Source organism: Mugil cephalus, chromosome 7 (genome assembly GCF_022458985.1).
Source record: "Mugil cephalus isolate CIBA_MC_2020 chromosome 7, CIBA_Mcephalus_1.1, whole genome shotgun sequence".
Taxonomy (NCBI): domain Eukaryota; kingdom Metazoa; phylum Chordata; class Actinopteri; order Mugiliformes; family Mugilidae; genus Mugil; species Mugil cephalus.
The window spans coordinates 22,335,742-22,361,173 of NC_061776.1; the positions used below are offsets into that span (position 1 = coordinate 22,335,742).

Genomic DNA, 25,432 nt, shown 5'->3' on the forward strand with positions numbered 1-25,432 from the left:
CCCCACAATGCCAGGCGGGGGAGCCCCTTTCTCAGCAACACACCACAGCATCACCGCCGCGCCTCGCTGAAAAAGGCCAGACAGGAGAGAAATGCAAAGGGATGTAAGATGGCAGAGCTACAAATGCTATTAGAGGAGGAAATCCCTGCCGGTAAAAGAGCGCTCGTGGAAAGCTACCAGAATCTGTCCCGGGTGGCGGAATACTGTGAAAACAATTATGTTCAGGTAAGAGACGCCCGGAGGCCGGTGAATTGGGAGAATTTGTCAGCTATCTCCGTCGTGTCTGCGGTGCCGTAGTAGGGGTTGAGTGAAACCACAGGGACAGGAAATGCTGGTCGCAACGAAAGCGACCCTCAAACCGCTAGCTTCACCGAGCCAGTGGCCTTTCCTCCCGGTGCACGGGTTCTTTAGCGGCTCGGTGTCGTGTCGGACGTATTTTGTATTTCGGTATTTTCCCGTTAGAGCTTCGCGTTTGGAGGATTTTCTCGGTGGGCTGAAAGCTGCTGGGGGCTTTTAGAGGGTGTGTCGTTGTTATGACTAATAAGTGGTTTGTCACCGACTGCATTCTCCGATAGGTACCTGTGACAGAGCCCATTTTTATTTCACACATTTTGACACGAATCGTCACTTTTCTATGACTTGGGCAAAACGAGCGTGACACTCTGAGGCCACATTTACTTAGTGAGAGGGAAATGCCGAGTTAAATCACATACATGGCCAATTTAATTGTACGTTTTACGTGTAACATTTTGAAATATTTTACTTCTGAAATGTAAAAGATAACATAATGGCATCTTCACGATATACATTTAGTTTGAATTGTGACAGGAAAAAATATTTAAATGCGCCAATAAGCCCACTAAATCACTATAAACTCACTACAATGGTGGCATGTTAACATTAACACAGGCTTAAGAGGTATGATCTTTCTTATGACTATTATATTTAAAGCCATTCAGAGTAAAAAGCCAGTCATATGAGATTATAAATGTGTAGTGATGCAGATATCATGTGTCTACTACAGCGCCGATAACAGCCTCCAGAGCATGTCTGGATCATTTGCTTGTAATCAGATGCATGGTGCACATTAATATGTGAGCCCGCTTGTTTTTGCTTACCCCGGCTGAATGTTAAACCCGGGTCAGGAAATTGCATGTGCGAATAGAACAGATTGGGGCCAAACCACGGCTTGTGGACCTCTTAACATTTATAAAACACTTCGCAGCTTCACAAATATTTTTTAAATATCATCTTTTCTGTCTCGTTCTGCTCAGTTATTCACAGTAAACCTCATCGTCCTGTCGCCCTCCCATAGAGAACGTGTTCAGTGGGTGTGGGGGTGATGGTGTGAGCTGACCAGGGTCGTTTTTTGACTGTACTGTTAGGAAAGTGGATCACTTTTAACTGGTAATCATCAGAAATGCAATGTAGGTTACAGTTTACAGACGTACTGCAGTGAATTCAAACTTTGACCATTGTGCAGAAGTACTGTTATCTGGCACAGGTCGCGCTGTTACTAAATCTTTTTTTAAGGTTTCACCAACATAACTTCTTTTTTTTCACATGGATGTGTTCATTTTTGCAGGAAATGTCATGCTTTTGCTGTTTTCTATTGTAAACACCACAGGGTTTGAGGACAGTCTTCATTTTAGGTTGATTAATCATAGTCGGACATAGTTTAGATGTCAGTAATTTGGAATATTGTGTGAACAACAAAAGATTCTTATGAATGCCAAATTCACTATCATGGGTGGCTAGCAGGCTGGAAAAAAAAACCTAGAATGATGATTACTACAATGTTAGTAGCTAATTTATACAGTTTATTAGGTACACCATCGAAAAGAATATATTATAATGTAACAGCTCCTCACTGAATCTTAGCTACATGAAGCTTATATTCTTCAGTTGATGACAAAGAAACATCTGAAAGATGATAATTAAATTATATGACAGCTAAAGGAAATGAGGTAACTGTGCAGCATGGTGTTAAAAGTTGACAGCAGATAATCTGAGACGTGTTTGTGAGTGGTGCATCCTTCACACACATCTGTTGAACAAGGAAACAAATCTGACATGTTTTTGCAAATGAACGGATGTGGTGAAAATAGATAAAGTGGTCCGTGAGGGGAAATGTTTGGTAAAAACAACTGGATGGCTTTCGACCGTAGCCGCCTCACCACAAACAGCATGTTGTTATTATACTACTTCTGTCTGTAATACTGCATGGTGCGAAACTAACAATCATACCACATAATTATATTGTGGGTTATGTTCAGAATGCACTGTCATTGTTCCTTTGGAGACAGCTGGCATCATTCAGGTAGGATTTACTACGTTCACTGACGTTATGATGAGACGAGGACAATGATGATAAGTTTTGTGCACGTTGGACCAACAGATTTGGACTAGATTTTATGTCATGGAAGGCGTCACACGTTTAAGTGCCCGAAAAAACTTAATTATAAGCACACGGAAGTTTTTCGTATCGTTTAATTTTGATAAATCTATAAAAAACATAGATTCGTTTGACATTTCTGAGAAATGGAGCGCCTGCTGACTTTCATCCCATTTACTGCAGATTTTGGGATCCCTCCCTGCACAACTGTAACATTTAGAATTCTGGATCCATTTATTACATCAGGATTGTCATCGTCTGAAATATGAAGATGCCTGAAAGAGATGATTTCTTTAGGGACAATAAAAACATTCGCTAGGAAGCCGAAAGCATATGAACACACTTGACAAATATAGCAGGGAATGATGATTAACCTGTGTGTTATATAGGACCGTATACTGTAGCTTATGTTCATGTTGTGCACAGTAACAGTTAGACATGGAAATAGTATTCTGAATAAATAAGCCTTTTGCTTCCAGTCATTAAGCCATGTTTTTGTCACGAACTCTTATCTCGGCATATGATACCAGCTTGTCTTTATGTAGAAAAGTCTTTCATTATTCTGCATGACAGCATTTAAGATGTATTTATATACTCACACTATCAACCGGAATAGTAAAATGACACAAACACAAAATGCATGTTGTGATATGTAAATCCACTGTGTGATACCGGAGTTTTATTCTTAGATCAGATAATTGTCATTTGAAAACCTGACAAACTGTCAACCACACATATGGTGACATGAAAGCGGAACTCGACTTGTTAGTATCTTTCTGAAGATCTTTGGATCTCTAAACTAAATATTACCTCTCTCAGTGAAACGAGCTGCTGACCTAATGCTGCTTCTTAAAAATAACTCTGCAGTTATCGCATATAAACCACAATATGCAAAACAGTATATTCAACTGAAGGACTATTATATGCGAATATATATCTATTTATGTATAAGAATAGGGTGCAAGATGGAAGCTCCTTTATATCACGTGATAACCCTCTGACTCATGGCTTTTCCTTTCATGACTCCTGAGGCTAATGAGATTCAGGTATCAGTGCTGGTCTTTAGTAGAACATGCAGCTCTGAAATTGCTTTATTTTAGTGCGCGTGGTATTTTACAACACAAAAAGAATTCAAAGTGGAGTATCTACAAAAAGCCTTTTGTAAGCTTAATATGAAACATAATATCTCAGAGCAGTGGAGAGTGCACTGTGTGTATTAGGGAGATGTAGGGCATTAATACCAGGGCTTTTCAATGTGACATATATAGTTAGTTCTTTACATGTATTGCAAATTGTATTGTATCTTTAAATTCCTGTTTGTATCCCCTTTATGCTGCATGCACGCACTACAACGAATATAGCTGTCGGCTAAGCTTTATGTCTGTGTGTATTTGTGCGTCTGTAGAAGTCTAAGCACCACGTCAGCTTTATCGCCGTGCAAATCACCGTGTGCTAAGGTAAGCTAAGGTAAAAACCTGTTCCAGTCTCTGTGATAATGCTGGCTAAGCCGGCAGTGTTTGCTTTCAGACAGGCTGGTCGTCAGGAGTCTACGTGCACGGCACCTGCAGGTCACACCTCACATCTGCAACAGATATTGTAGCTGCAGGTGGTGCTGTCGTGGTTCAAGCTGTTACCCTCCTGCCCCTGTCACCACATACACATTAAATTGTTGCCCTTTAATGGCTTAAACATCATTATACTCTAACTGCATTTACATGATTTTAAAATTTGTAACACAATCGCAACAGTTCTAGTGACTGAGCTGCTTCATGTCCAGCATGTTGGCATGAAATCTTCCCCATCGAGGAGCTAACTGGGGCAATTAGGTACAAACATAATTGTGTATTATATTGTTTATTGTTTTGTGGAAGAAGTTTTAATTCTGTATTAGCACAAAGGAGCTACAAGATATTATCATTCATTTCTTGTACACTTCTGAACACAAAACAATTCCAAAAACAGTGGTGCAACAAGGACTGTGTCTTTCTAATCAGCTCAGTGCCAGTTCTGAGGTTGGCTGCTGCAACTGCGTCTTAGTTCACACAGGGAAATGTATCAGTGGCGTAGTTTCTTTGTAGAAAAACGTTAAGTACTGTGGCATATGAAGACAAAATGTTGTTTATTGGCATGATTATTTTAAGTTGACGTTGCTTGCTATTTGATAAAACAAAAAGCTTTTTGTTATTATTATGCGTTAAAGGAACTTAACAATTTTGACATTTTAAATAGTATTTTTTTTTGTAATTGAAAAGTAGCTGTGCTCCATGACAGAGACCAGCAGTCGATGGTTGGAGACCTTCTGTGTGTGGCAGCGTTTATCCCTTTTTCCAAACTATAAATATGTCCATTCAGTCCCATTGCTATTTAAAGACATCCAGAAACAGATGGTTTGCACAGCCGGTTGGAGATTTGGGAACCTATGAAATGTCCTGGCGTTCCTGCTCTGGGATCGTGCTCAACTCCCACCATGCACCTGTCCCACGTCGCCCGTCTGAGTTATTCGGAAGTTATTGTTGTCCAGGCCAGGCTGCGTTGTGTTCCACGCAGTCATTTCTCCAGAGAGTCACAGACCCTTCTTTTACTTCTCTTCAGATCTTAACAGAGCTTTGCAGTTTAAACACAGCAGATAAAGAACGATCCTGTCAGATGCTGCTCCCCGCGGAAAACTGCCCTCTCACTCTCATCTGCTGACAGGATAGTAATAACGAAAGTCTTCTCGGCTTTTTGAGCCTGCATACCTTAGCAGCCTCTGATAACTTTGCCATCAGTTGTTTCCACCCACGCATCCTTCCACTGATTTTTCTGACTTTGTTTTCCCTTCCTGTCCCTGCTAGGCTCAAGACAAGAAGAAGGCCTTGGAGGAGACCAAAGCCTACACCACCCAGTCTCTGGCCAGTGTGGCTTACCAGATCAATGCCTTAGCAAACAATGTGCTGCAGTTGCTGGATATTCAGGCCTCGCAGCTGCGCCGCATGGAGTCCTCTATCAACCACATCTCTCAGGTACGCACATATGTGGATATGAGCCGTATCCTTACACAATGCAACAATTCTAGTGTTGAATTTTAGTGTTGTCGACTAAACTGAACGCTGGTAATTGAACTATGAGAAATTAGTCCTCCGTTATAGAAACAAGAAATCAGTTTTGCTTTTATGCAGTTTTAATTTTGTCTCAGTTATCTTGTTAATGGCTATGATGCCGATTTCTGTGCATTTCGCGTGCAGAAGAATTGCCAAATCATGCATCAGGGACTTTTCTCCCTTTGTGAAACGTATGCACGCGCAGCAAACTGCTTCACCGTCTGATGCTATTCAGCATCATAGCACCGGAGTGCACAATGACACATTCACGCTTTACAGTATGAAGACTGGCAGATATGGCGGGGGCAATGGATCACGCCGGAGCTGCCAATCCTCCGCATGCCCCTCTTCAGTGCCACTTGCTTCATCAGCAGTCCTCTCTCTATCTGCCTCCCTCTTCTCTCCTCTCTGTGCGCTTCATGCGGCCACGCCGCCTGTCAGCCTGTGAATGACCCGTCCCCTCCCTGTGTGCTTCATTAAGCCTGTCAGGGATGAAGTGAAATCCTGACAGCAGCAGTCTTGCCTGGTTAGCATTTCCGACTCCCTTTTTATTCTGCTTCCCCCGTAGGTGCAGTCACATGGCGATGACCAACCAAGCCCTTTTTATTGATCCTCTGAAAGTGGTCAGCGTAGCTTCACTTTATATTTCTGCTTCAGATTTAATTGTCCACTTGGGTAACCACACTGATGTGGTACAGAAACTGTTGAGTCAGCATGTTCGCTTAATTGCTGGGGCAGCAGAGAGCATTTGTGTCTGAGGGCCCTTTCACATTGAAATTAACATGAATGTAGACGGTTTTCTTTAAAACACTGGTAAACCTGCAAAAACCTGCTAAAACAAAACTTTAATTTTCCAGTAATTGAGTTTGACTTTCTGTTTTACATCACAAACTTGCTAGAAAATAGTAGTTGGCATGTGGTAGAAAACAGTATAGCGGGGACTGTCACTTTACTGCTGTTACTTTTTATATCCTTTATTTCGGTCTTTTCGAACCCAGCGTCGTTTGACTGATGTTCAGGTGCTGCCTGGAATGGGCGACAGATGGAATTTCTGGCTGAGGCGGCAGTGGAGATTGAAGAGCCACCGAGGGTCGCGGGGTAGCTGCTGTTCAGAGTCGTAGCCGATAAATAACCATGGCTACTGCAGAGGCATTCGACTCAGGGATGAAAGCAGATTGCACCTTTTCTCTCTGGAGACAAAAAGGCAGATGCTAGCGGGTGTTGGAGGGGTTTTGTCCGGTGCGTGAGGGGCTCATCGAGGGAGAAACTGCCAGCTTACGTCCAGGATGTTTAAAATAATGAGTTTTCACAGCAGCCATTTTGACTTGAGTAGGAAAAGTACAGCTGTAACTAATGACATTAACCGTGACTCAGCTCACTGTCAGAATAATAGAGACGTGTGTCAGTACAATTCAACCGTACTACAAAGTTCAACAAGAGCTCTCTGTTATTTTGTGTAATACCACAACTTTCATGATGCTAAGATTTAGTGCAAGACTGTTATATTAGAATGCATTTGTTTTCACCAGTGCACATCATGGACCACAGCATAAAAACTAGCGCTGTCGCTAGTCACACGCGTTCTTGTAACAATTGCCCCAAATTCCTTCCCTCTATCAGGCACCTCGTGCAGGTATTTCCCTCTGGCTTTGATTAATTATTCTAGCAGTTATGTGTCCATGAAATTAAATTTTTACGTGCTTGGTGGCGCCAGCTATCTTTCTGGCTCAGCTGACTTGAAAAGAGTTGAAACAGGATTAGGGAGAGAAGGTATTCAAACACCTCAGCCAACTCCAAGTCTCATTTAAAAGCATCACCGGAGGAGACGGGTGACAAAATTATACATGAAGACACGACGAGCTAAAAGTGTGCTCGCACATACGCCCGAAAACACGTGTGAGCGTTTAGTTGACAAACACGGACACGTTTCGTTTCGATTCTGGTCTAGATAGTTTTCGGTTTTCTCAGAAATGATTCAGCTTGTACCTCTGTCTGCTCCATTTTGGTTGCCCAAGTCCACTCAATTACAGAACTGACGTAGCTACGGATGCCCCATCACCATTATTAGTATCCAGATGGTGTGATATAACACTCTAGTATGTCGATGCGTTGCTGTAAAGTGGTATCACGCCCATAGCTTAATGTGAGGGCAACGTTACTCTCCTGTGTGCTGTGTGGGTAGATAACACACGAATGTGCGTCTCTGTGCTTGATCTGACTCAATGTGGTAGTGGGACGTCCCCGGTCTGAGCAATTCAAAACTAGAATATTGTCTCCTCATTGAGGATTGTTTGAATTTACATGTTACCAACCCAAAGATCAGATCACTCGCATTTGAAATCGCGTCAGTTGACACACTTGCTACAGAGGCCGGTTTTCCTCACCAATGATGTTTTTACTTATTTGAATAATCCTTGTCTGAAACGCAGATTTATGGGTATTAGATTTGGACAGATACTACTGTATGGATCCGTCAGTGAACGTTACAGTTGTGCCATCTGTTCGCAGAAGCACACTGCGGAGCTTGAGCAGACGTCCAGATGTTTATTAGAGTGAACAGATTACAAGAGAAAATGAGATTGAGAGAGAGTGCAGGAAGGGCAGAAAGAGGTCTGTCCGTGATTAGGTAAGTGTTATCACGTCTCGATGTTTCACAAAGATTACCGCGTACATTACTACCGTTAGCGATGTCCATTCTGAGGAAATGCTGAAATGTAGCTGGCAGGGTGCAGCCGTCCCCTGCATGTGTAACATTCTTGCCGTGTTGCTGCTTCAGATTTGCCCCATTATCAATATTTCTTCATTTGTCAAAGGCACAGAATGAAGTCATAATATTGGTTCTATAATGTGTGAACAGTTTAAATGGTCTGGGCTTCAATCTGGATAAAATGTCATCTACCCCATTACCACTTTTCTGTGTCTTGATCACGATGGCACCACAGTCAGCTTCCACTTTCTAATGTTTTTTGCCTCTTTCCGTTTCTCTGCCTTTGCGTCTCTGTCCTTCCGTTCTGTCTTTCTCAATTTCTCTAATCTGCACTGCACCTCACCTCCCGTTACTGGCAGGAAATAGGCGGTCCTTTTTTTTTTTTTTTTTTTTTTACTTCCCAGCTGAAGCTGGGCGTGCCGCTTCAGTTTCCTCTCCTAAAAAAAAGTCAAGCATGTTCACTATACATATCTCACGCGCAGTCTTCGCATAACAGAGAGCGAGGGAGCGGCGGGAGAGGCAGTTTGGGGTCATGGTGACGCCCGTCAGGTTTTCAGAGCCTCGGTCGGTCGTCTCATCTCTCAGGTGGGCGCAGCAGTGGAGCTGTCGGCTCGACTTGGTGACATGTTTGAGCGGTGACCTTGTTTCTTCGCGGGTCTTGCGCACACATGTCTCAGCACAAAGCATTCACTCCCATCTACATACACACAAATCTGCACATTATATTTACTTCAGTGCCACCTCTGCGACACTCATCAGTCTGTATATATTTCTGTGACGTGCTGTCAGTCTTCTTCAGCTTTCTGTCCCTCCCTGTATCACTCACTCCTTCCAGTTTCATCTGTCATTCATAAACTGAAGACCAGTGCGATGAAATTCACAAGCCGCTTCCGTCTATTTTTGGACAAATGCAAAGATTCTTTTAGTAGCTTTTTGAATAGTTAGGAATAGATTTACACAATATCACAGATATGGGCTGATTATAAACATTAGTTCTTCTCTCACTAATGAGGCTGGCCTCAAATAAATGGTGGAAGTTTAGAAAAAGTTGAGTTCTTATTAACTGACCGGTGGGAGTATTTGTGATCTCCAGATGATGAGGGCTTATGGATCCACTTTAAGATGGGTTCATGAAGAGACAGTTTTCTGGAATCAAACCAGGGATGTTGTCCGCACAACGAACTGCTTGTGAGCACATGTCAACGTGCTAACACGGTAAACTGAGACAGTGAAATGTTGAACATTATCTTCTGTCAGCGTGTTGAAAGTTAGCATTCAGTTAGTAGCACCGCTGAGCAAGGACAGACTCACAGACATGCTCCTAAGAGGTAAGTCCAATGAAGAAAAGTACCATTCACGATCACGAATAATTTATTCACGTCCATCTGAACTTTTACAGTTCAACCCATCATGCAAAGTATGTTATAATAATAATCTCTCTAAGGAAGGAAAGCGGATATAATATGTTTCCTGAGCTTCTTTGGTCAGGTTGAGGAAACAGGTGAAGGAAGTGGGTTTGCATCAAAAGCAAATTAACAGGTGAAGGGACTGAGATTAGATAGTGGTAAATAATCAGAGTGTACGCCTGTTGCCAGGTCAGATTCTCACCACAACCGATGGAGCTAATGAAGTAATAATGTCAAATAAATCAGAAAGCTAAATGTCCTCTACCAGTCTCTTAATCCTGTATTGGTCTCCTACAGACGGTGGACATTCATAAGGAGAAGGTGGCGCGTCGAGAAATTGGCATCCTGACCACGAATAAGAACACTTCTCGCACTCACAAGATCATCGCCCCGGGCAACATGGAGCGGCCGGTGCGCTACATTCGAAAGCCCATCGACTACACGCTGCTGGATGATGTGGGACACGGCGTCAAGGTAACGAGGGCTCTGGCCCCGTCTGTTTGCTGCTGGTTTCGCAGAAAGCACTTCCACGCTCTTTTACCGTCACCGCAACCAGACTGTTACACTCAGGCTAAAGTCATTACTTTGATATATCGTCTTGTTTTCCAGCGTAAATCAATTTCACTAGACAGGAAAACACATACTTAGTCGGGTTCACACTTTCATTTGAACAAGCTAAATGTCTGCATCCATAATTCAGTCTCACACGTCCACCGAAGCTGCAAGCTGATCGATACACTAGCCTTTTAGTTAATTAAAGATAGAAACATGTAAAAAGTGCAACACCCATTCACAAATGAGATGCTAAATGGTAGCAGACTGTGGCTAAAAACTATTTTTTTTGTGCCCAGTAACAACTTCCTGAGCTGGAAGTTATTAGTACTGTGGGTGTTTGTGTATAAGAGCAAGAAGGAGACATCTTGTCCAAGTGTTACTCACACCATCACGTTCTCTGAATTGTGTGTGTGTGTGTGTGTGTGTGTGTGTGTGTGTGTGTGGAGGGGGGGGATCTTTCAACTCTTTTCCGCTTCATTCTTCAATTTTTTATTCTCTCTCCGCATGATCCATCCTCTCCTCTCCCTCTGCCCTTTTAACTTTGTGTACTAGACTTCACAAATGCGTTGATTGCTAGTGTCATTCATTTCCACGGGACGTTAGAGTCGTCCCCGCGTCCCTTTCAACCCCCCGCCCCCCGGTCTGTCTCTGTTGAGATATTGGCTGCCTGGAGATCTTCAAACATCCGTTGATTCAAATTCAAAAGCTTAGTGTTTCCTCCTTTGAGAGCTGGCTCACACGGACTGACTTGGCACGGCCCACTATGCAAATTGAGCATCGTTGTCGGACGCTGGAAATCATGGGTCTCTGTAGAAATCAGGGCAAATCAGTGCAGTAAACGTGCAACCTTTTCTTTTCTTTTGCTAACATACCTGCGTAGACGGGAGTTCGTGCAGCTTTAATGCAGACGTCTGCAAAACAGAACCGTTCATTTAATCAAGTGAATTTAACGTGGATTTAAATTTGGATTGAAGACGCGCTGATTGGTGGAGCGTTGCTGAGTCTGGCTCCGTGTATATGATGGATGTGCATTTGTCAGCGTGAGCGCAGACATATATGCATATCGCATTCCACCCCCCCCCACCCCCGTACGCTCTCTGTCTCTCTTTCTTTCACATATCGGTGAATAATTCAGAAGGATTGATACTCACTACAGCAGCAGCTGCTGCGCAGAAATACACGGTATTATAAAAGGTGTCCTCCTGCGTGTGTGTGGGCATGTTTGTAATCTGGTTTTTGTACATTTCCAGTGTGTTCGCGCTATGTGGGAAATCTGATTAGCAGCTTATTAGCTGCTCCATCCTAACAGCCTGTTTCCTCTTGGCTGTGGCGGATTCCCTCGAGCGTTGGAGCCGAGATCCTCGCCCCTCAGCGTTTTATCCACATGTGCGGGGGAACTGATCCGTAGAGAGATGTGAAGTCAGGCTCGACCGTGAAACCGAGGCCCTCGCACATGTGGATGACACCCCTTTATTGGCATTTTTGGCGGTTACTAGGGCGACATAGTTTCACATTACATCCGCTGCAACTGTCTGCTGGTGATTATGACCTCACTGTGCTTTGCTGCCATTATTTCTTTCTTAGTGAAACATGTGAAACATCTGCGTAGCTGCTTCCAGCTCAACCATTACTCATAATTTCTTTAGAGGCAAAAGGTTCAAGTGACTGACACGAGGCTAGAAGCTGACGTTCATACACGTATAAATGCTTCATATACAGTACAATCAAACAATGTTTAACTTCAGTGTGTTTGTTTGAACTGTACTACAGTGGTTCTTTGGCATACACTATACTGTATGTTTTTTTTTCTACTGTTTGGTTGTAAAGTGGAAGAAAGGGAAGTAACCTCTTCCACTTTGTGGTGTAAAACCAACTTTGGGTTGTTTGGTGTGGTTTTCTCTGCAAACGAAATGGAGTTCAAAGGGCGTGAAGTGGGAAAAAAACTGACTAACAGTTTTTAGAATGTTAAATGTCAACATTTCTACTTGTAATAATTTGTTAGCCAAGCAACTCAGGCAATTTGATTATCCCACTGTCAGCTGAGTAAGCATTTGGTCTTTTAGTTGCTCATATTTTGTACAGCAACCACATTAATCACCAGTGGATATTATGGCTGCCATCCACCTGAAATGTTAATCCTCTTATTGAATACTATTCAACACTTCATGAGGCAAGTGATGATAATGGTTTATAATGTCGTATGATATGAGTTCATAATGTGCAGATGCGTGTTTCCCTCATAAACCACCTGGTTAGTGCGCTGCCTTTTGTTCAGTAGCTCACTAACAACAGCTCAGTAGCAATGTTGCCACTTTTCCTTTTCACGTAAACGTTACCCAACAGCAGTGTCGGTTTCGTGTGGCCAGCTTTCATCAGTATTAGCTCTCACCACTGTTAACCAACTACTCAGTGTGTTACGTAACTTATGCGTTACACGCAAGGCCGCTTAACACAGTGACACTAAATGTCGACACAGCAGACATGTTCAAGTTTGGTTTTGACATCCCTTATAGAGACTTACTTTCATGTGGCCACAACAACAAACCTTTTCCTCCTCACGCTCCTGCTTTTCTTTCACCTTCATGTACACAAACATCTCTTTCAAAGCAGATGTATTGTTCACTCGTAAAAAAAGCGATTCACTTTCGTAACCATTAACCAATGGGCGTATGTTTGTTCTATCTTCCCTTTTTGCCTGCTTGCACTCAGTGGCTTAAGGCCAAGGTAAGAGATGGTTGTCTTTCTCTTCTTTTTGTGTGTATGTTTATCTGATTCAGGGCTACAGTATCAACATTTCCACAAACATGTTATAACTGCCTCATGTAAAACGTACATACAAGAGTATAACATTTGATTCCAGGCAAATCCAACATGGTAGGATAATACAACCGATCATTGTTGTATCTTTACCTCACATGTATTTAGAAGTTGACTATAATCCAATTTTTGCCTGGATGAACCTGGCGTGAAATTCTACCATGGACTGTATATGTAACAGGTTCAGCCCAATAAGTAGTGTATGTAACCGCAAATGTAGAAAACTGATGTCTAGAGAAATGAAACCTTACATGTCAGACTGAAGATGAGGCACCTGTCGACTCCTTATGGTGCTTTCTGTTCCCTTATTGTCTCCTATTCTTTGTATTTATGCCTTTTTTTCTGTTTCTCCACAAAAAAAGATTGGAGTTTTGCTTTATCATTGTTAGGTTAATCATTGGCAAAAGTTTATAGATTATACAAAAACAGCGCTTCAACTTGACTTTTCTCTTCCAGCAACATGGAAACAATGCAGCGGGAAGAGGAGGGACCATTTCCAGAACCAACCCGCCCACGCAAAAACCTCCGAGCCCCCCCATGGCTGGTCGTGGCACCCTGGGGTAAGAAGTCACACTTTAACTTCTTGCCAGACCTGTTAGACGCAGAGCCAAAGCCAAAGCCAAAGATTAAATATCCGTAATGCATTTGAGACTGTTGATAATGAACGCCCCCGGGACTAACTGACTTTGGTTGGATTCACACACAACGTTAGTTTTGGCTTGTATTTCCTCTCCCTTCTCATGATAATAATTTCTGCTCTCTCTTTCTCCCTGTGCTCATTAAACTCCAGGCGCAACACTCCCTACAAGACACTAGAGCCTGTGAAGCCTCCAGTGGTGCCCAATGACTACATGACTAGCCCGGCCCGACTGGGCAGCCAGCACAGCCCTGCACGCACAGCTTCCCTCAACCAGAGGCCCAGGACACACAGGTACACACGGACCCTTTCTCCTTATGTCCGTAATTAACATATAAACTATGTTTGGACGGTTGTGTTGTCTGATAAAGCTCAGCCGCATGCAGGCTCAGGTGTGACTATAATACAGATCATTTTAACCACATCAGTGGGGGTGGGGTGGGGGCAATGTAAAATATACATAAGCAGGTAGATCCATAACTAGCTTAAACACTTAAACGTGTAATAAAGAAAGTCTAACATTTTTAGCTGTAGCAGATCATTATCTTAGCTCAGACTTTATCTTTTAATTGTAGAGAAGTGTCCCACAGAACCAGATCTCATTTTATTTCCGTCTGTGCTTTTCCTTCTGGCACACAATATGTCTAAAAATCATTTATTCACGCTCAAGTTAACAATTAGGATTTTGGTTTTCAAACTAGCTTTGGGCCTCTTTGTGTTTTTGTTATCACGGCTGAAGATGTGCCACTTCACACAGCACATTCGCCGAGCGGTGAATCTGTTGCCACAGCAACGGGAATATTGTTATGACAGAACGACGCACGAGAGAATAAAGATGGGATGTCAAGCGCTGTCATTTTATCACCAAAGGTTTTGTCCTGTCTCTGCAGTGGCAGCAGTGGTGGCAGCGGCGGCAGGGAGAACAGCGGAGGCAGTGGAGTTGGTGTCCCTCTAGCAGTTCCCACCCCCTCTCCTCCCAGTATGGGCCAAGGTGAGTCCCAGTCAGACTACAGCAGCTCTCCTTTCTGCTGCTTTGTGGCCTCTTCTGTGTTTCACTCAACTCAACCCACACACATCTTCTCCCACTCAAACAGAGTAAAATGTTGCTTTGCATCTGGCTGAAAAGAGGAGATTAATAAAATGCTCTAAGCTACTGTTGTAATACAGTTTTAGATTAAAGACGAAAGCTGATTCTGATTCATTCTTTGTTTGCATATATTTAACTTTATATTTAGTTCTTTTTTTTGTCACGTTTTATACACTGCAAACTAGGGCTGAACGATAAATCGTTAAAAAATCGCGATCTCGATTTACACATACACGCAATCTCATTTTGAAACACAACGATTCTCAAGCATTTTATTTCACGAGCGGCATCACAAACAAATGCTCGCATTTCTTTCCGGATTTTTTCAAGCGCCCCTAAAGGCAGCACTGCCGCTGTCTCCTCCCTCAACCTAGTATGGTGAAGCGTCTTTACAACACATGATTCCGTCAGTGGAGGAAGCTCGCCTGCAGCTGAGTGTGTGGAAACAGTGAGGGAGAGAAGCAGAGAGAAGTCAATGGTAAAGAGAGTTAAATGGATGGCGATGAAACCCCAGGTGGTGGTGGTGAGAGTCACCCACAGACCCGAACCGAACCCGTGCCTTAAAAAGGTTCAACGGTGTGGATTTAAGCCAGACGATGACAAACAGTCTGAGGTGCATTGCAAAGTGTGTTCTGCCCTCGTTGCAGCACCGCAAGGCAACTTGAATGATCATTTAAATGTTTTTTTTGTTTTGTTTTGTTTTGCTAAAGTTCATCAGCACAATAAACATTTTGTAAAAAAAAAAATCGTGCCAAAGAATCGTGATCTCAGTTCTAAGCAAAAAAATCGTGATTCACATTTTTTCCAGAATCTTGCAGCAGCAAATAAGAGGCAGGCATCAGTTTGTAGCTTCATTTCTGGTGAAAATGACTTGTAACCAGTTACTTTGTCACCTGTTCTGCCTGTAGTAGGACAAAGTCCCAATTCTCATTTCTCACATTCTCCATGGAATTACTAATATGTTATTTTTCTACTCAAAATGAAGCAAGTTTTTTCTTCTCTTTTCTCCTGCAGTGGCGACTTCTGCAGCCTCCGTGCCCCAGGGCCCCGGCCTGGGCCCCATCCCCATGTCCCAGTTTGGCACCATCTCCCGCCAGATCTCCCGCCACAACTCCACCACCTCCTCGGCCTCTATGGTTTCGGCCACCGGCACCTACCGCCGTGCACCCTCCGTCTCCTCCCAGCAGCCCCACATCAACGGGGGCCCCACATACCAACAGAACTCAGGTAAGCCGGCTTTAATTTAGTTTGCCAGGCAGTTTATTACATATTTGAAATATCAGGTTTTGGGAAGCGGGTACTGACTACTGGTGATACGGAGAATTTACTGTACTTTAATTTTATCCTCGCTGACATTTCAAATTTCCTGCGAAGCCTTACCTCACGAAATGAAAAATGCATTCAGACGCTGGCCACTCTTCCTCCTCCTGCTTCTGAACCGCTACAAAGTGTCCCCCGAGTCTGCGATGTGAGCATGTGCTAGCCTTTTCAGAGGCTAATAAAAATGAATGATGAGCCGTAATTACTGAAGTCAGCCTTATTGAAACCTCCGCACCTCGGCACTGCTGTACAGAGTGTTTCATTAGCATTTCTAATTGAGTTATGATATTATCACTTCAGTCAGCCGGGGGGAGCTTCTTGTTCAGGAGAGACGGAGCAGCAGGAGGCACTGCAGGGTGGAAAACACAAACAGCTGCAAGACAAGTGGAAACCGGGATGTGTGCATATGTTCGGCTCAAAGAGTAGAATTTATTTTGGCAGTCGTCACTCTGATCCATTCTCCTCTAATGGCTCATTTCTCAAAAGACAAACATCCTCCTTGGCGCAAAACCAACGAGGAGGCCGTCTGTCTCGCCTGAGAAGAGCAAGACGACAATGACGAGTTTCTTCAACCGCAGGCTCAAACTAGGACGTCGTACATTGTCTATTGTGTCTGCTCTGTACTTGTAATTTGGCGAATGCTAAAGATCCCTTTGAGTTTGCGGCGTCTGTAATGGAACTTTTGCAGCACGAATAGCGTCGAGCTTATTGATCTCACAGGGTGTAGCTGCGGATGGATGTGGCTCAGCGGTGAGGCCAGAGCGGAATAATCAGACATTACTGCCCAGTGAGACTACAGACGCCCTTCCATTACATGTGACTAATGAGTCAGACCTGACATCATGTGTTTGAGTGAGGACAGCTGCGTTTCGCTGTGTCGGCCCATTTATTTCCCGTTTTAAGGTAATGCAACAAATAGCCTCATTTTAGGAAGAGATGATGGAGATTTCACTGATACAGCTCGGCTCAGGAAAGGATGTAACTGAAGTAAACTGTTTTATTTTATCTAAATGCGCCACTCTGAAGGGTATTTAATGAAATCACCAGGATCAGATAGAGATGCTTCAGCTTCGTCTATTATTTTTTTTCCCCTCTCTGCTACTGAACTTTCATCTTGCCACTGTGGTGTTTTTTGTGAGCCTGTGTAGTGCTTTCAGCTGATCAGGAACTGATTGCTAGCCAGAGCCCTTGCTTTTGAATCAAAACAGATGCTGATGAGGTGGATTCTCGAGCTGAGATTAGATGAACGCCTGTTTGGCCCAGCTTGAAAAAAGGAGCACAAAAGAACGCTGATTGGAAATGTGTAAATCAGTCGCTCAGCAATGCTTCCTGCACTATTTTTGCTCGCTCACAAGCTTCTTTGTTGTCTCTTTTTCCCCCTCTCCTTTTCCACATGCTGAATTTTCTCTTTCACTGTGACGCCCTCCTTCCCGCCATCCTCCCTGTCCACCACCTCCATTGCTCTCCGTCTTTCTGCCGCTCTCTCTCTGCTTTTCTGGGTGTTGCTGCTCCAGTGTCTGTGGCTCCTCCGCCTCCTCCTCCCATGGTCCAGCTGACCCCACAGATCCCTCTGACCGGCTTTGTGGCCAGAATGCAGGAGAGCAGTAAGTAGAAATGCAGACTAAACCGTGCACAGACACTTACTTAAAATAATACCTAAATTCTTTACACTGCACATGTATAAGGAACTCACTCATGCACACACACATGCTTCTCAGTTCCAAAGACTCATCTCTGAAAAATTAAGCCCTAACAATGATATTCTTACAATATATTTATAAATAAAGCATATGCTCCAAATATGAACACATCCCTTCTCGAACCTCTTTACAACGCTCTAACATTAATCCACACACTGCCTCACACTCGTCTCTGTGGCTTGCTTCACTCAGCTACACTCAGAATACCTTTTCCTGCTCAGCGCGCGTGGTTGAGAGGGGAGCACCCTCAGATGTCTGTCTGTTGCCATGGTGATGGATCGCTGAAAGCTCTCGTCCTGTACTCTCCGTCCGCAGAGGAGACAAAATGTGACCTGACACCGTGCTCTTATTCACCCACTGTCTGCCAAGATGTAGACATCCTGATGTATGTGTCTGGTTAAACGCAGCGTTATCACAGTCACTCCACCAAATTATAAGGTTAATGTGTGTAGTGTCCACTCACGCAGGCCTTAAATAAACCATCAGCACTATTTTACATGAAGAAATGTAAAGCAGATCTACTGCTTCTATTCTAAGCTTAAGTCTTTTTCTCTAGATGTTCTCTCCCATGAGAAAATACCACCACAATAAACCAGAGGATACTTTACCACTATGCTCAGGACCAGAAGAAATACCTCTTAATGGAAGTAAAATTTGACTTTAACTAAATCTTCTAAATAAGTCTAATAAAACCAGAGGCAGCTATTGTTTTAGTGAAGCGTTTGCAGCTGTTGGGGCTAAAACAGCCCCAGAGTGAGTTGTTAAAAAAAAAAAGTCATGTAAGCACATTGAAATGGAAGAGTTGCATTAATTTCAGTTCCCTGGTGCATTATCGCCCGTTCTTTAATTCAAGAGCAGGCTTATGAATTAGTTAGATAAGACGTGCAGTTTTTCATTAATTAGTGGACCTAAGCCTACAAGGCTGCAGGGACACTTGTTACAACATGTTTGGTTAGAAGAGCGTCAGGGCAAAGACGGGCTTTAAAAGAAAATCACACTTCTCCACCCATTTTACCACCTCACGCTTGTGATTATGAAACATGATGAATGATAACTATAAATAATGCTGGCTTTTGAAAAAAAAAATGTCTTTTGAAAAATGTTATTAAAAAATTCCTGAAGCTTTTCCTTTAAGTCTCTGTTGGATGAAGAAAATGAAACTGAAGGTTAATTGTCATTGAGTTCAGTGAGGTCAGGTTTTTTTCCTAAGTTTTTTGTCCATGATCAGAAGGAATTTAACACAGAGTGCTGACTGATTCCAGTGCAGATCAAACAATTATTATTTTCATATTCATGTGTTTTAAGGTAAAAAAGGGCTTTTCTTATCTTACATGTATTCTCCTAGAACATGTGTGCAACTGTATTAACAAATCCAATCTAGGTCTGTAAACTTGAAAGGTGAATAACTTGCAGTGCACTAACACAAGAAAATCCCTACTTCTAAATATATATCAGCTCTTATCGCAAAAAATAGTGGCGTTCGGTTTAGCTTGAGCATTCACTCCCACAACAAATACTGAACTAACACTCTGAAACCAGACAACAGAGATCTCAGCTCTGAGGTCTGTAAACTACTCCCAGACATGTTTAGTCATTTACTCTAAAGTCTGGTTTTGAGGCTTGACTACATGTCATTATTGTTATCATTTTAAAAATGAGATTTGTAGCATAACGAAAGTATGACCATATGAGTTTTCCGTATATTCAAGTCGCTACATTCAGGACAATAAACAAGTCAGCGTTTTAAAATAGTTGGAACAGCATTCAGAGCGTCATCCTGTGAAATGTTTGTAGAAGATACCAACAAACCAGTAACTTAATGACTGAATGAACGTGGAGGGTTGCGGCACTAGCAGCCCGGCTGATACTGTAGGGCGTCTGACTAAAGACTAAGAGGAGCCTAAGCTGCCCTCTAGTGAGCAGTTTAATCACTGCTGAATTAAACCGATGATATTTGTATTAGTTAAAGTATAGTGGTTTGTATGTTGAATTAGAAGGTGTCATATGAAACATCAACATCTTCCCACTCCTTCCTTTTCTCACGTGATTCTCTCCTCAGTAACAGACAGCCCTGCCCCACCTCCTCCACCTCCCCCAGAAGACATGGGTGTGTTTGAAGAGCCCGCTCCCCCGCCCCCTCCTCCACCTGTGGACTACGAGGAAGAGGATGCTGCTGTGGTTCACTACAGTGACCCATACGCTGACGGAGACCCCAACTGGGCCCCCAAGGCTTATTTAGAGAAAGGTTAGTGACTGGGAACACAAAGCAGGATATTAGTTCGTCTTCACTTGTCTGGGATGACACTTTTCTCTTTACTGTTTGTCTCAGTCGTGGCCATCTACGACTACAGCAAGGACAAGGAGGACGAGCTGTCCTTCATGGAAGGCGCCATCATCTACATAATCAAGAAGAACGATGACGGCTGGTTCGAGGGCGTCTGCAACGGCGTCACCGGGCTCTTCCCCGGAAACTACGTGGAGTCAATCATGCACTATGCTGACTAGAAAACAACAGATGATGGCACTGCAGTTTGAGCAGAGATGGAAGCGTACAGACGTCACACAGGGGTGTGCGGTGAGGAGACAGCAGTTCATACAGCTCCCGTTTTTAATGAAGTGCCATGGTGAATTACTAAATGTTTTTTTTTTTTTAATTTAGGGGTGAGTGTGGCTTGTGCTTGCAAAAAAAAAAAGAAAAAAAACGGAGAGTTGCTGAAGCTTTTACAAAGCCAGGGTCTGTTAGTTTACACTGGGGACAAAAGGGAGGAGATAAAGGCCTTTTTTTTCTAGCACTGTCACATCTTTGGAACGCAGCAATCACATTTTGCCTCTCGAGAAATTATATGAATCAGATTTGTTTCAAAGAGTACGTAAGTAAATGTAGTGTTAATTTGTGTATGTGGACCAAAACAGTTATTTCCAGTATGCAGTACATTCAGACGGTGAATAGTCACAGAAGACGTGAGGCAGATGCTCCGACCCATTTATTTGCACTGTAGACCATCAGACCAACTCTTCCCCGCTTTCACAAAACATCTAAAAGAACTGAAAAGTGCATCAGGACACGACTGAATGTTCCACGATGTCTGTGTCAGAATCACGGGGTGTTCAAAAGTCAACCGTGTGTTCACTCTGTGTCGGTGGAGACGCTGTTAAAAAGGGTGAAGCCAGTGTATAGAATGCATTTACAACAACATCATCAACAACAACAACAAAAAAAAGAAACAGTTTATTCTTTCTGGTGGAGTTTTTTTTTCTGTTCTCTAACTTGTATATAAACCGTAACGTGAGACGCTGCCAGTTACTGTACATTTGTGTGATTCACCAGTGTTTCCATCGGCGTCAGTGGAGGAGGTGCCAAGAATGGATGTGTTCTGTTTTTACATTTTAGTTTGTTTGTTTTTTTTTGGCTTGAACATTAATTTTATTCATGACTCACCGTGCCATTTTAACTTTATCTAGGCAAAGTGCATAAACGTTTATTTTTCTAGGTTGAGGCACAACTGTATCATTTCATTGTCGCTATATCAAGTGATGCTGTCCAGCTACTGTAGCAGAGCTCCGAGGTGTGCTTCGAAGTGTGGAGCAGAGGAAGGACTAACCAGTATGTTTTCACGTCGTACTCCATTGTGTTGTAGCTGCACTGATTAGTTACCAACTGTGATGAATTTTATCGTTTCCGGCGTGGCTCTGAATGCAACACCAGAGTTGCTGTCTCAGAAATATCAACTAACCTTTATTCCTTCAGTGGTTTGCTGGTGTGGTGCTTTACATCGGTGCTCAATTACCATAATCACCAACCCAAACAACCTCAAGTATAGGACTGCTCTGCACACAAATGTTGGTTATTTCATTCCAGAAGGTGGACATTGATCATTTTGATTGTAATCTTCTTCAATCATCTCTGCATTGTAGTGAATGTAGGCGACTCAACAGTAATGTACTACAGCTAGAACCGATTAGCTACCTGTTGTTGTTTTTTTCCATAGTCTGTGCTACACATGAATGACACCTGCTGACTGCAGTGAAGGAACGACTTCTAATCCTGAGGTCTTAAAAGCAAATGTATCCTACAAATCCTACAAAATAAGATGCCTGCTCTTACAAAGTGATTGTTGGTGCAAGTAAAACTGTCATTGAAGCTAATGCCTATCTCGGAATATATGTTTGTAACAAGTCACATAAATGTGCATTTCAGAAATCATGGGCATTCAAGTCGAACTCTTATTTTGAAAGGGATCCGGAGGTAAAATATTTTAGGTTTCTAGGCTAGGAAAGATTCGTACGAACAGTATTCAGCGTCTGTGCATGAAAAGTATCTAAATGTTCTTACAGTGAATGATCTCCCACTACATCCCATTCTCGATTGTATTTTTTCCATCGTTTTTGTGAGAAACTTTTTCTACCTAACTTATTTCTAGCTTTGCATTCTTTTTATGTCCAGGACTGCTGAGGGAGGCCCGACCAGCGGTTTGTTCGTAAAGGATTTATTTATACTTTTTTTTTTTTTTTCATAGAGAAATCATGAGACAACCACTGACGTGCAGAACTTTGTAATGTTTGCCACTCAACGTCTAGCATTTCAGGGCATCACAGGTCAAGGCGCCTTTCTTTGATGTGTGTTTTCTTATGATCAAATGTGGAAGTTAAAAAAAAAAAAAAGACACCTGTAACTTAAATGTTCATGGGAACAGAACCTGATATTTGTCTTCTCCTCTCAGTTTGTACATAAGGATGTGTTCATTGAAATTTATGTACAGTCTTTTTGTAATAAACAGCTCATTGAAACAAATGACACCGGTGTCCTTTTTTCTGCGACATTCCCAATTGTACGTTTGTCCAAAATACAAAATAAATACCATTATAGCTGTGAAAATAAATTACAAATAAAAAGCTATTTTGAATCGCGTAACTGTGCTGCTACAGTACGCGTTTGTGTGGCACTGTTAGCCTCCTGTTAGGCTACACCCAGGCCAGCTGATGTGTGCAGGAGGAGGCAGCCTCAAATGGGTGTCTGTCCAGGAGGGGGAGGAGGGATGAAGTCAGGAGGAGGCTCGTCTGGGAAGTCATCATCATCTGCGCCCGCCGGCTGTTGGCTGGTCTGAGGGGCGTGGCCATTGGCTCTATCTACGAGAATTCAATCAAGAAACGTTGGTTTTGGCCTTCAGATGTTCACGTCCGTTTCACCACCTACGGCTGAAGTGCTTCGAGTTTATTTATATCGACTGTGGCAGAAGTACGCATATACAACTCGATCACACGTTTAGAAGTGTGTTGTGTCTGCTGTGGTTCTTATTTTAGCCACGCTACCATTGCTTACCTTTCTGTGCGGCGCAGTGGAGAGTCTGCAGAGTGGACGTTCTCTTCAGTGCAGCCTGGTAGTTCTCATAGAGAGTGGCCCCATACTGAACACAAGCAACAGAAGACGCACTCTGTGTAACTAGCTCCCACCGATTAACCGCCTTTAACTGTATATGTGTGTAACAGACAGTGTTGAGTCTCACCTTGGCTATTCTGATGGAGTTGATCCAAAGCATCAGAGTGTGTTTGTCATCACAGCACAGGAACTTGATGTAGTGACACTCCCTCTGGATGCAGGGATGCTGGGACAAGACAAAACGTAAAAAAAAGTGCCGTCAAAAGGAGCATGCAACTAATTTAGTGTCACAGTTCGGTGAGTTGAGAAAGGGAGGTCCAAACAGAGGTGGCTGGTGTGAAGATAATGTGAGTTTTAGTTCCCAGTAAAGGTCAAGTGTTAATAACATTGCACCCTACGCTAATGCTTCCCAGATGACTCCCCTTTAAAGGCACAACTTCCAAATTCTCCACCCCAAGGGTCAAGCTAGGATAACCGCAAGGCATCACGATGCCGTCATTTCTAAGACAGGCTCGTCCCTTTTAAAGAAGAAGGCATCTATTTTTGCTGGATAAAAGTTCTCATCATTTAAGTACAAATGTGTGGTCTTGGATCTTTTTTTTTTTCACGTTTGTAGTACAGGCAAAAGCCAATAGAGGGCAGACCATACTAACATGTGACTCCAGCACGGCCCTCCATGCATAAGTATAATTGATCAAATATGACAAGAACTGAGCATTTGACAGCCACCGTGTCACTGCATCTTCCTTAAAAACAGACATGAATTGGAAATATTTCATGTGACAGATTTTCTATTTATTTATTTTGTGGGTTTGTTTCTCCATTCACAGTGTCACAGCTGAGGAGAAGTTGGTTAGTTATGTTATAAACTAAAAAAAAAAAGTCAATGAAAAGAACACGCACACATTACAGCCACAAGCCAAAGGGTGAACACCCAGATAAAACTTGTTTTACTTCCTCTCAACACGACTTAGGTGTCATTTGACTTCTTATTACATTTGACTTCTGATAAATATGATCTTTATGTATGGCCTTGATCAACCACTTTAAATCCCCTGCTCTACTCTACCGAGGCAGAAACAAGATCCTCACATAAAGGGAGAGTCATTTTATAGTGTCCACGGTCAACGTTTTTTATTCTTTGCCTAAAATATAGAAAATACCAGTTGCATCCTGCTGCAGAACACGAGTCACATCTTCAGCACACATTTATCAACCTTGAGCCTGTGTGGCCTCCAAATAGCTCCACCACCTGCCTGCCCTTTGATACGCTCTCTGTTCAGGCCTGCCCCGAGTCTGAATTAAAACATGTCATTGCACTTCAGTGGTGGTCATCTTTTTATACTCCGTTTACTGACTTGAGTTCTTTTCTTTCACCCCTTTCGGTCCATCATTTCCTTCTCTTTTTCAGTTTTTTTATCATGTACTTTCAAGGGGTTTCTTTGAATGCATTTACCTAAACATTTGTGAACGGAAGCGTCTCTGACTTCACAGGTCTGCAATTAAACCTTTTATGGTGATTCAGGTGATACCTCAAAAGAAATCAAGTTTCCTGATACTGCACAATTCCTCGCATGGCAGAACTGTTTTTGTTTCTGGCCAAATAGTACAGCACCGGTTTTCACTGAATAGCTGCTGTGTAGTCTCCTCCGAGAATCACAGATGTTGCAAATCACAGAAAAGTTATGGGCGCAGCCTGAAACAAAAATTCTAAATGAGGGGTGTTGAAAGTATTAGCAGACTTTAGACATGAATGTATTTGGAATAAAGCTTCTCAAATGTCTGAGGAGGACATGGTTTGAGTCTAGATGTGCAGAAAGAAAGTAAGCAACAAAAAAGTATTTGTATGAGCACAATGCCAATTTTAGGCCTATGTGGGGTTTGTAGTCCGTAGTAATACGGACTACCATACCAGCCTATTAATAGAAAAAGATGTTTGCTCTTTAATATGACCACATCTTCAAAATAATGATGATTAAATGTTTTATTGACATTTTGACAAAGAAAAGGATTAAAGTTACTGAGCTGACCTTAAGTATGAAGCAGAAGTTGGTGGGAGCTTTGTATCTCTGCTTGTAGTTGTCCGTGTTGTAGACGTTGACATTTTCAAAACGGACAAAGCAGACGAGATCACTGGAAGACTGGAAGAAAGGAAAACGAAAGATGGTATTGCACAGACAGACAAAAATGTGGAATGTGTCCGTAGCTGAATATTTGTTGGGGATGTCTGGTGAACAGGAATACTTTAAAATTCACATATCAGCAGAAGATGCATGTCTGTAAATGTCATTTACATCCAGATTGAGGCAATCAATCCAGAACAATTTTATTTATGGCAAAGGATAATATTT

General features: G+C 42.7%; 2 protein-coding genes across 6 annotated transcripts in view; one reads left to right on the top strand and one right to left on the bottom strand.

Moving 5' to 3' along the window:
- Positions 1 to 22,499, top strand: LOC125010385 (abl interactor 1-like). 4 transcript variants are annotated; one of them, XM_047588971.1, is made up of 11 exons: positions 1 to 225; positions 5,230 to 5,397; positions 9,886 to 10,062; positions 12,853 to 12,867; positions 13,417 to 13,520; positions 13,751 to 13,891; positions 14,488 to 14,588; positions 15,699 to 15,911; positions 17,519 to 17,608; positions 19,764 to 19,949; positions 20,034 to 22,499. In XM_047588971.1, exons 1-11 carry the CDS (start codon positions 109 to 111, stop codon positions 20,207 to 20,209), a joined length of 1,488 nt encoding a protein of 495 aa, XP_047444927.1. In that variant the 5' UTR covers positions 1 to 108; the 3' UTR covers positions 20,210 to 22,499. The 4 variants fall into 4 exon arrangements, with proteins under 4 accessions (XP_047444927.1, XP_047444929.1, XP_047444928.1 ...); XM_047588973.1 differs by lacking the exon at positions 17,519 to 17,608; XM_047588972.1 differs by lacking the exon at positions 12,853 to 12,867.
- LOC125010387 (amyloid beta A4 precursor protein-binding family B member 1-interacting protein-like) overlaps positions 22,340 to 25,432 on the bottom strand; it is a 14,104-nt gene continuing 11,011 nt past the window's right edge. The window contains exons 10-13 of one of the 2 annotated variants that reach the window (XM_047588975.1): positions 25,112 to 25,222; positions 23,209 to 23,307; positions 23,025 to 23,109; positions 22,340 to 22,831 (exon numbers count right to left, since the gene is read on the bottom strand). In XM_047588975.1, coding sequence (XP_047444931.1) covers positions 22,707 to 22,831; positions 23,025 to 23,109; positions 23,209 to 23,307; positions 25,112 to 25,222 — 420 coding nt within the window. In that variant the 3' untranslated portion in view covers positions 22,340 to 22,706. Of the gene's footprint in view, positions 22,901 to 23,024; positions 23,110 to 23,208; positions 23,308 to 25,111; positions 25,223 to 25,432 lie in introns of both variants that reach the window. The other variant, XM_047588976.1, reaches the window with a different exon arrangement.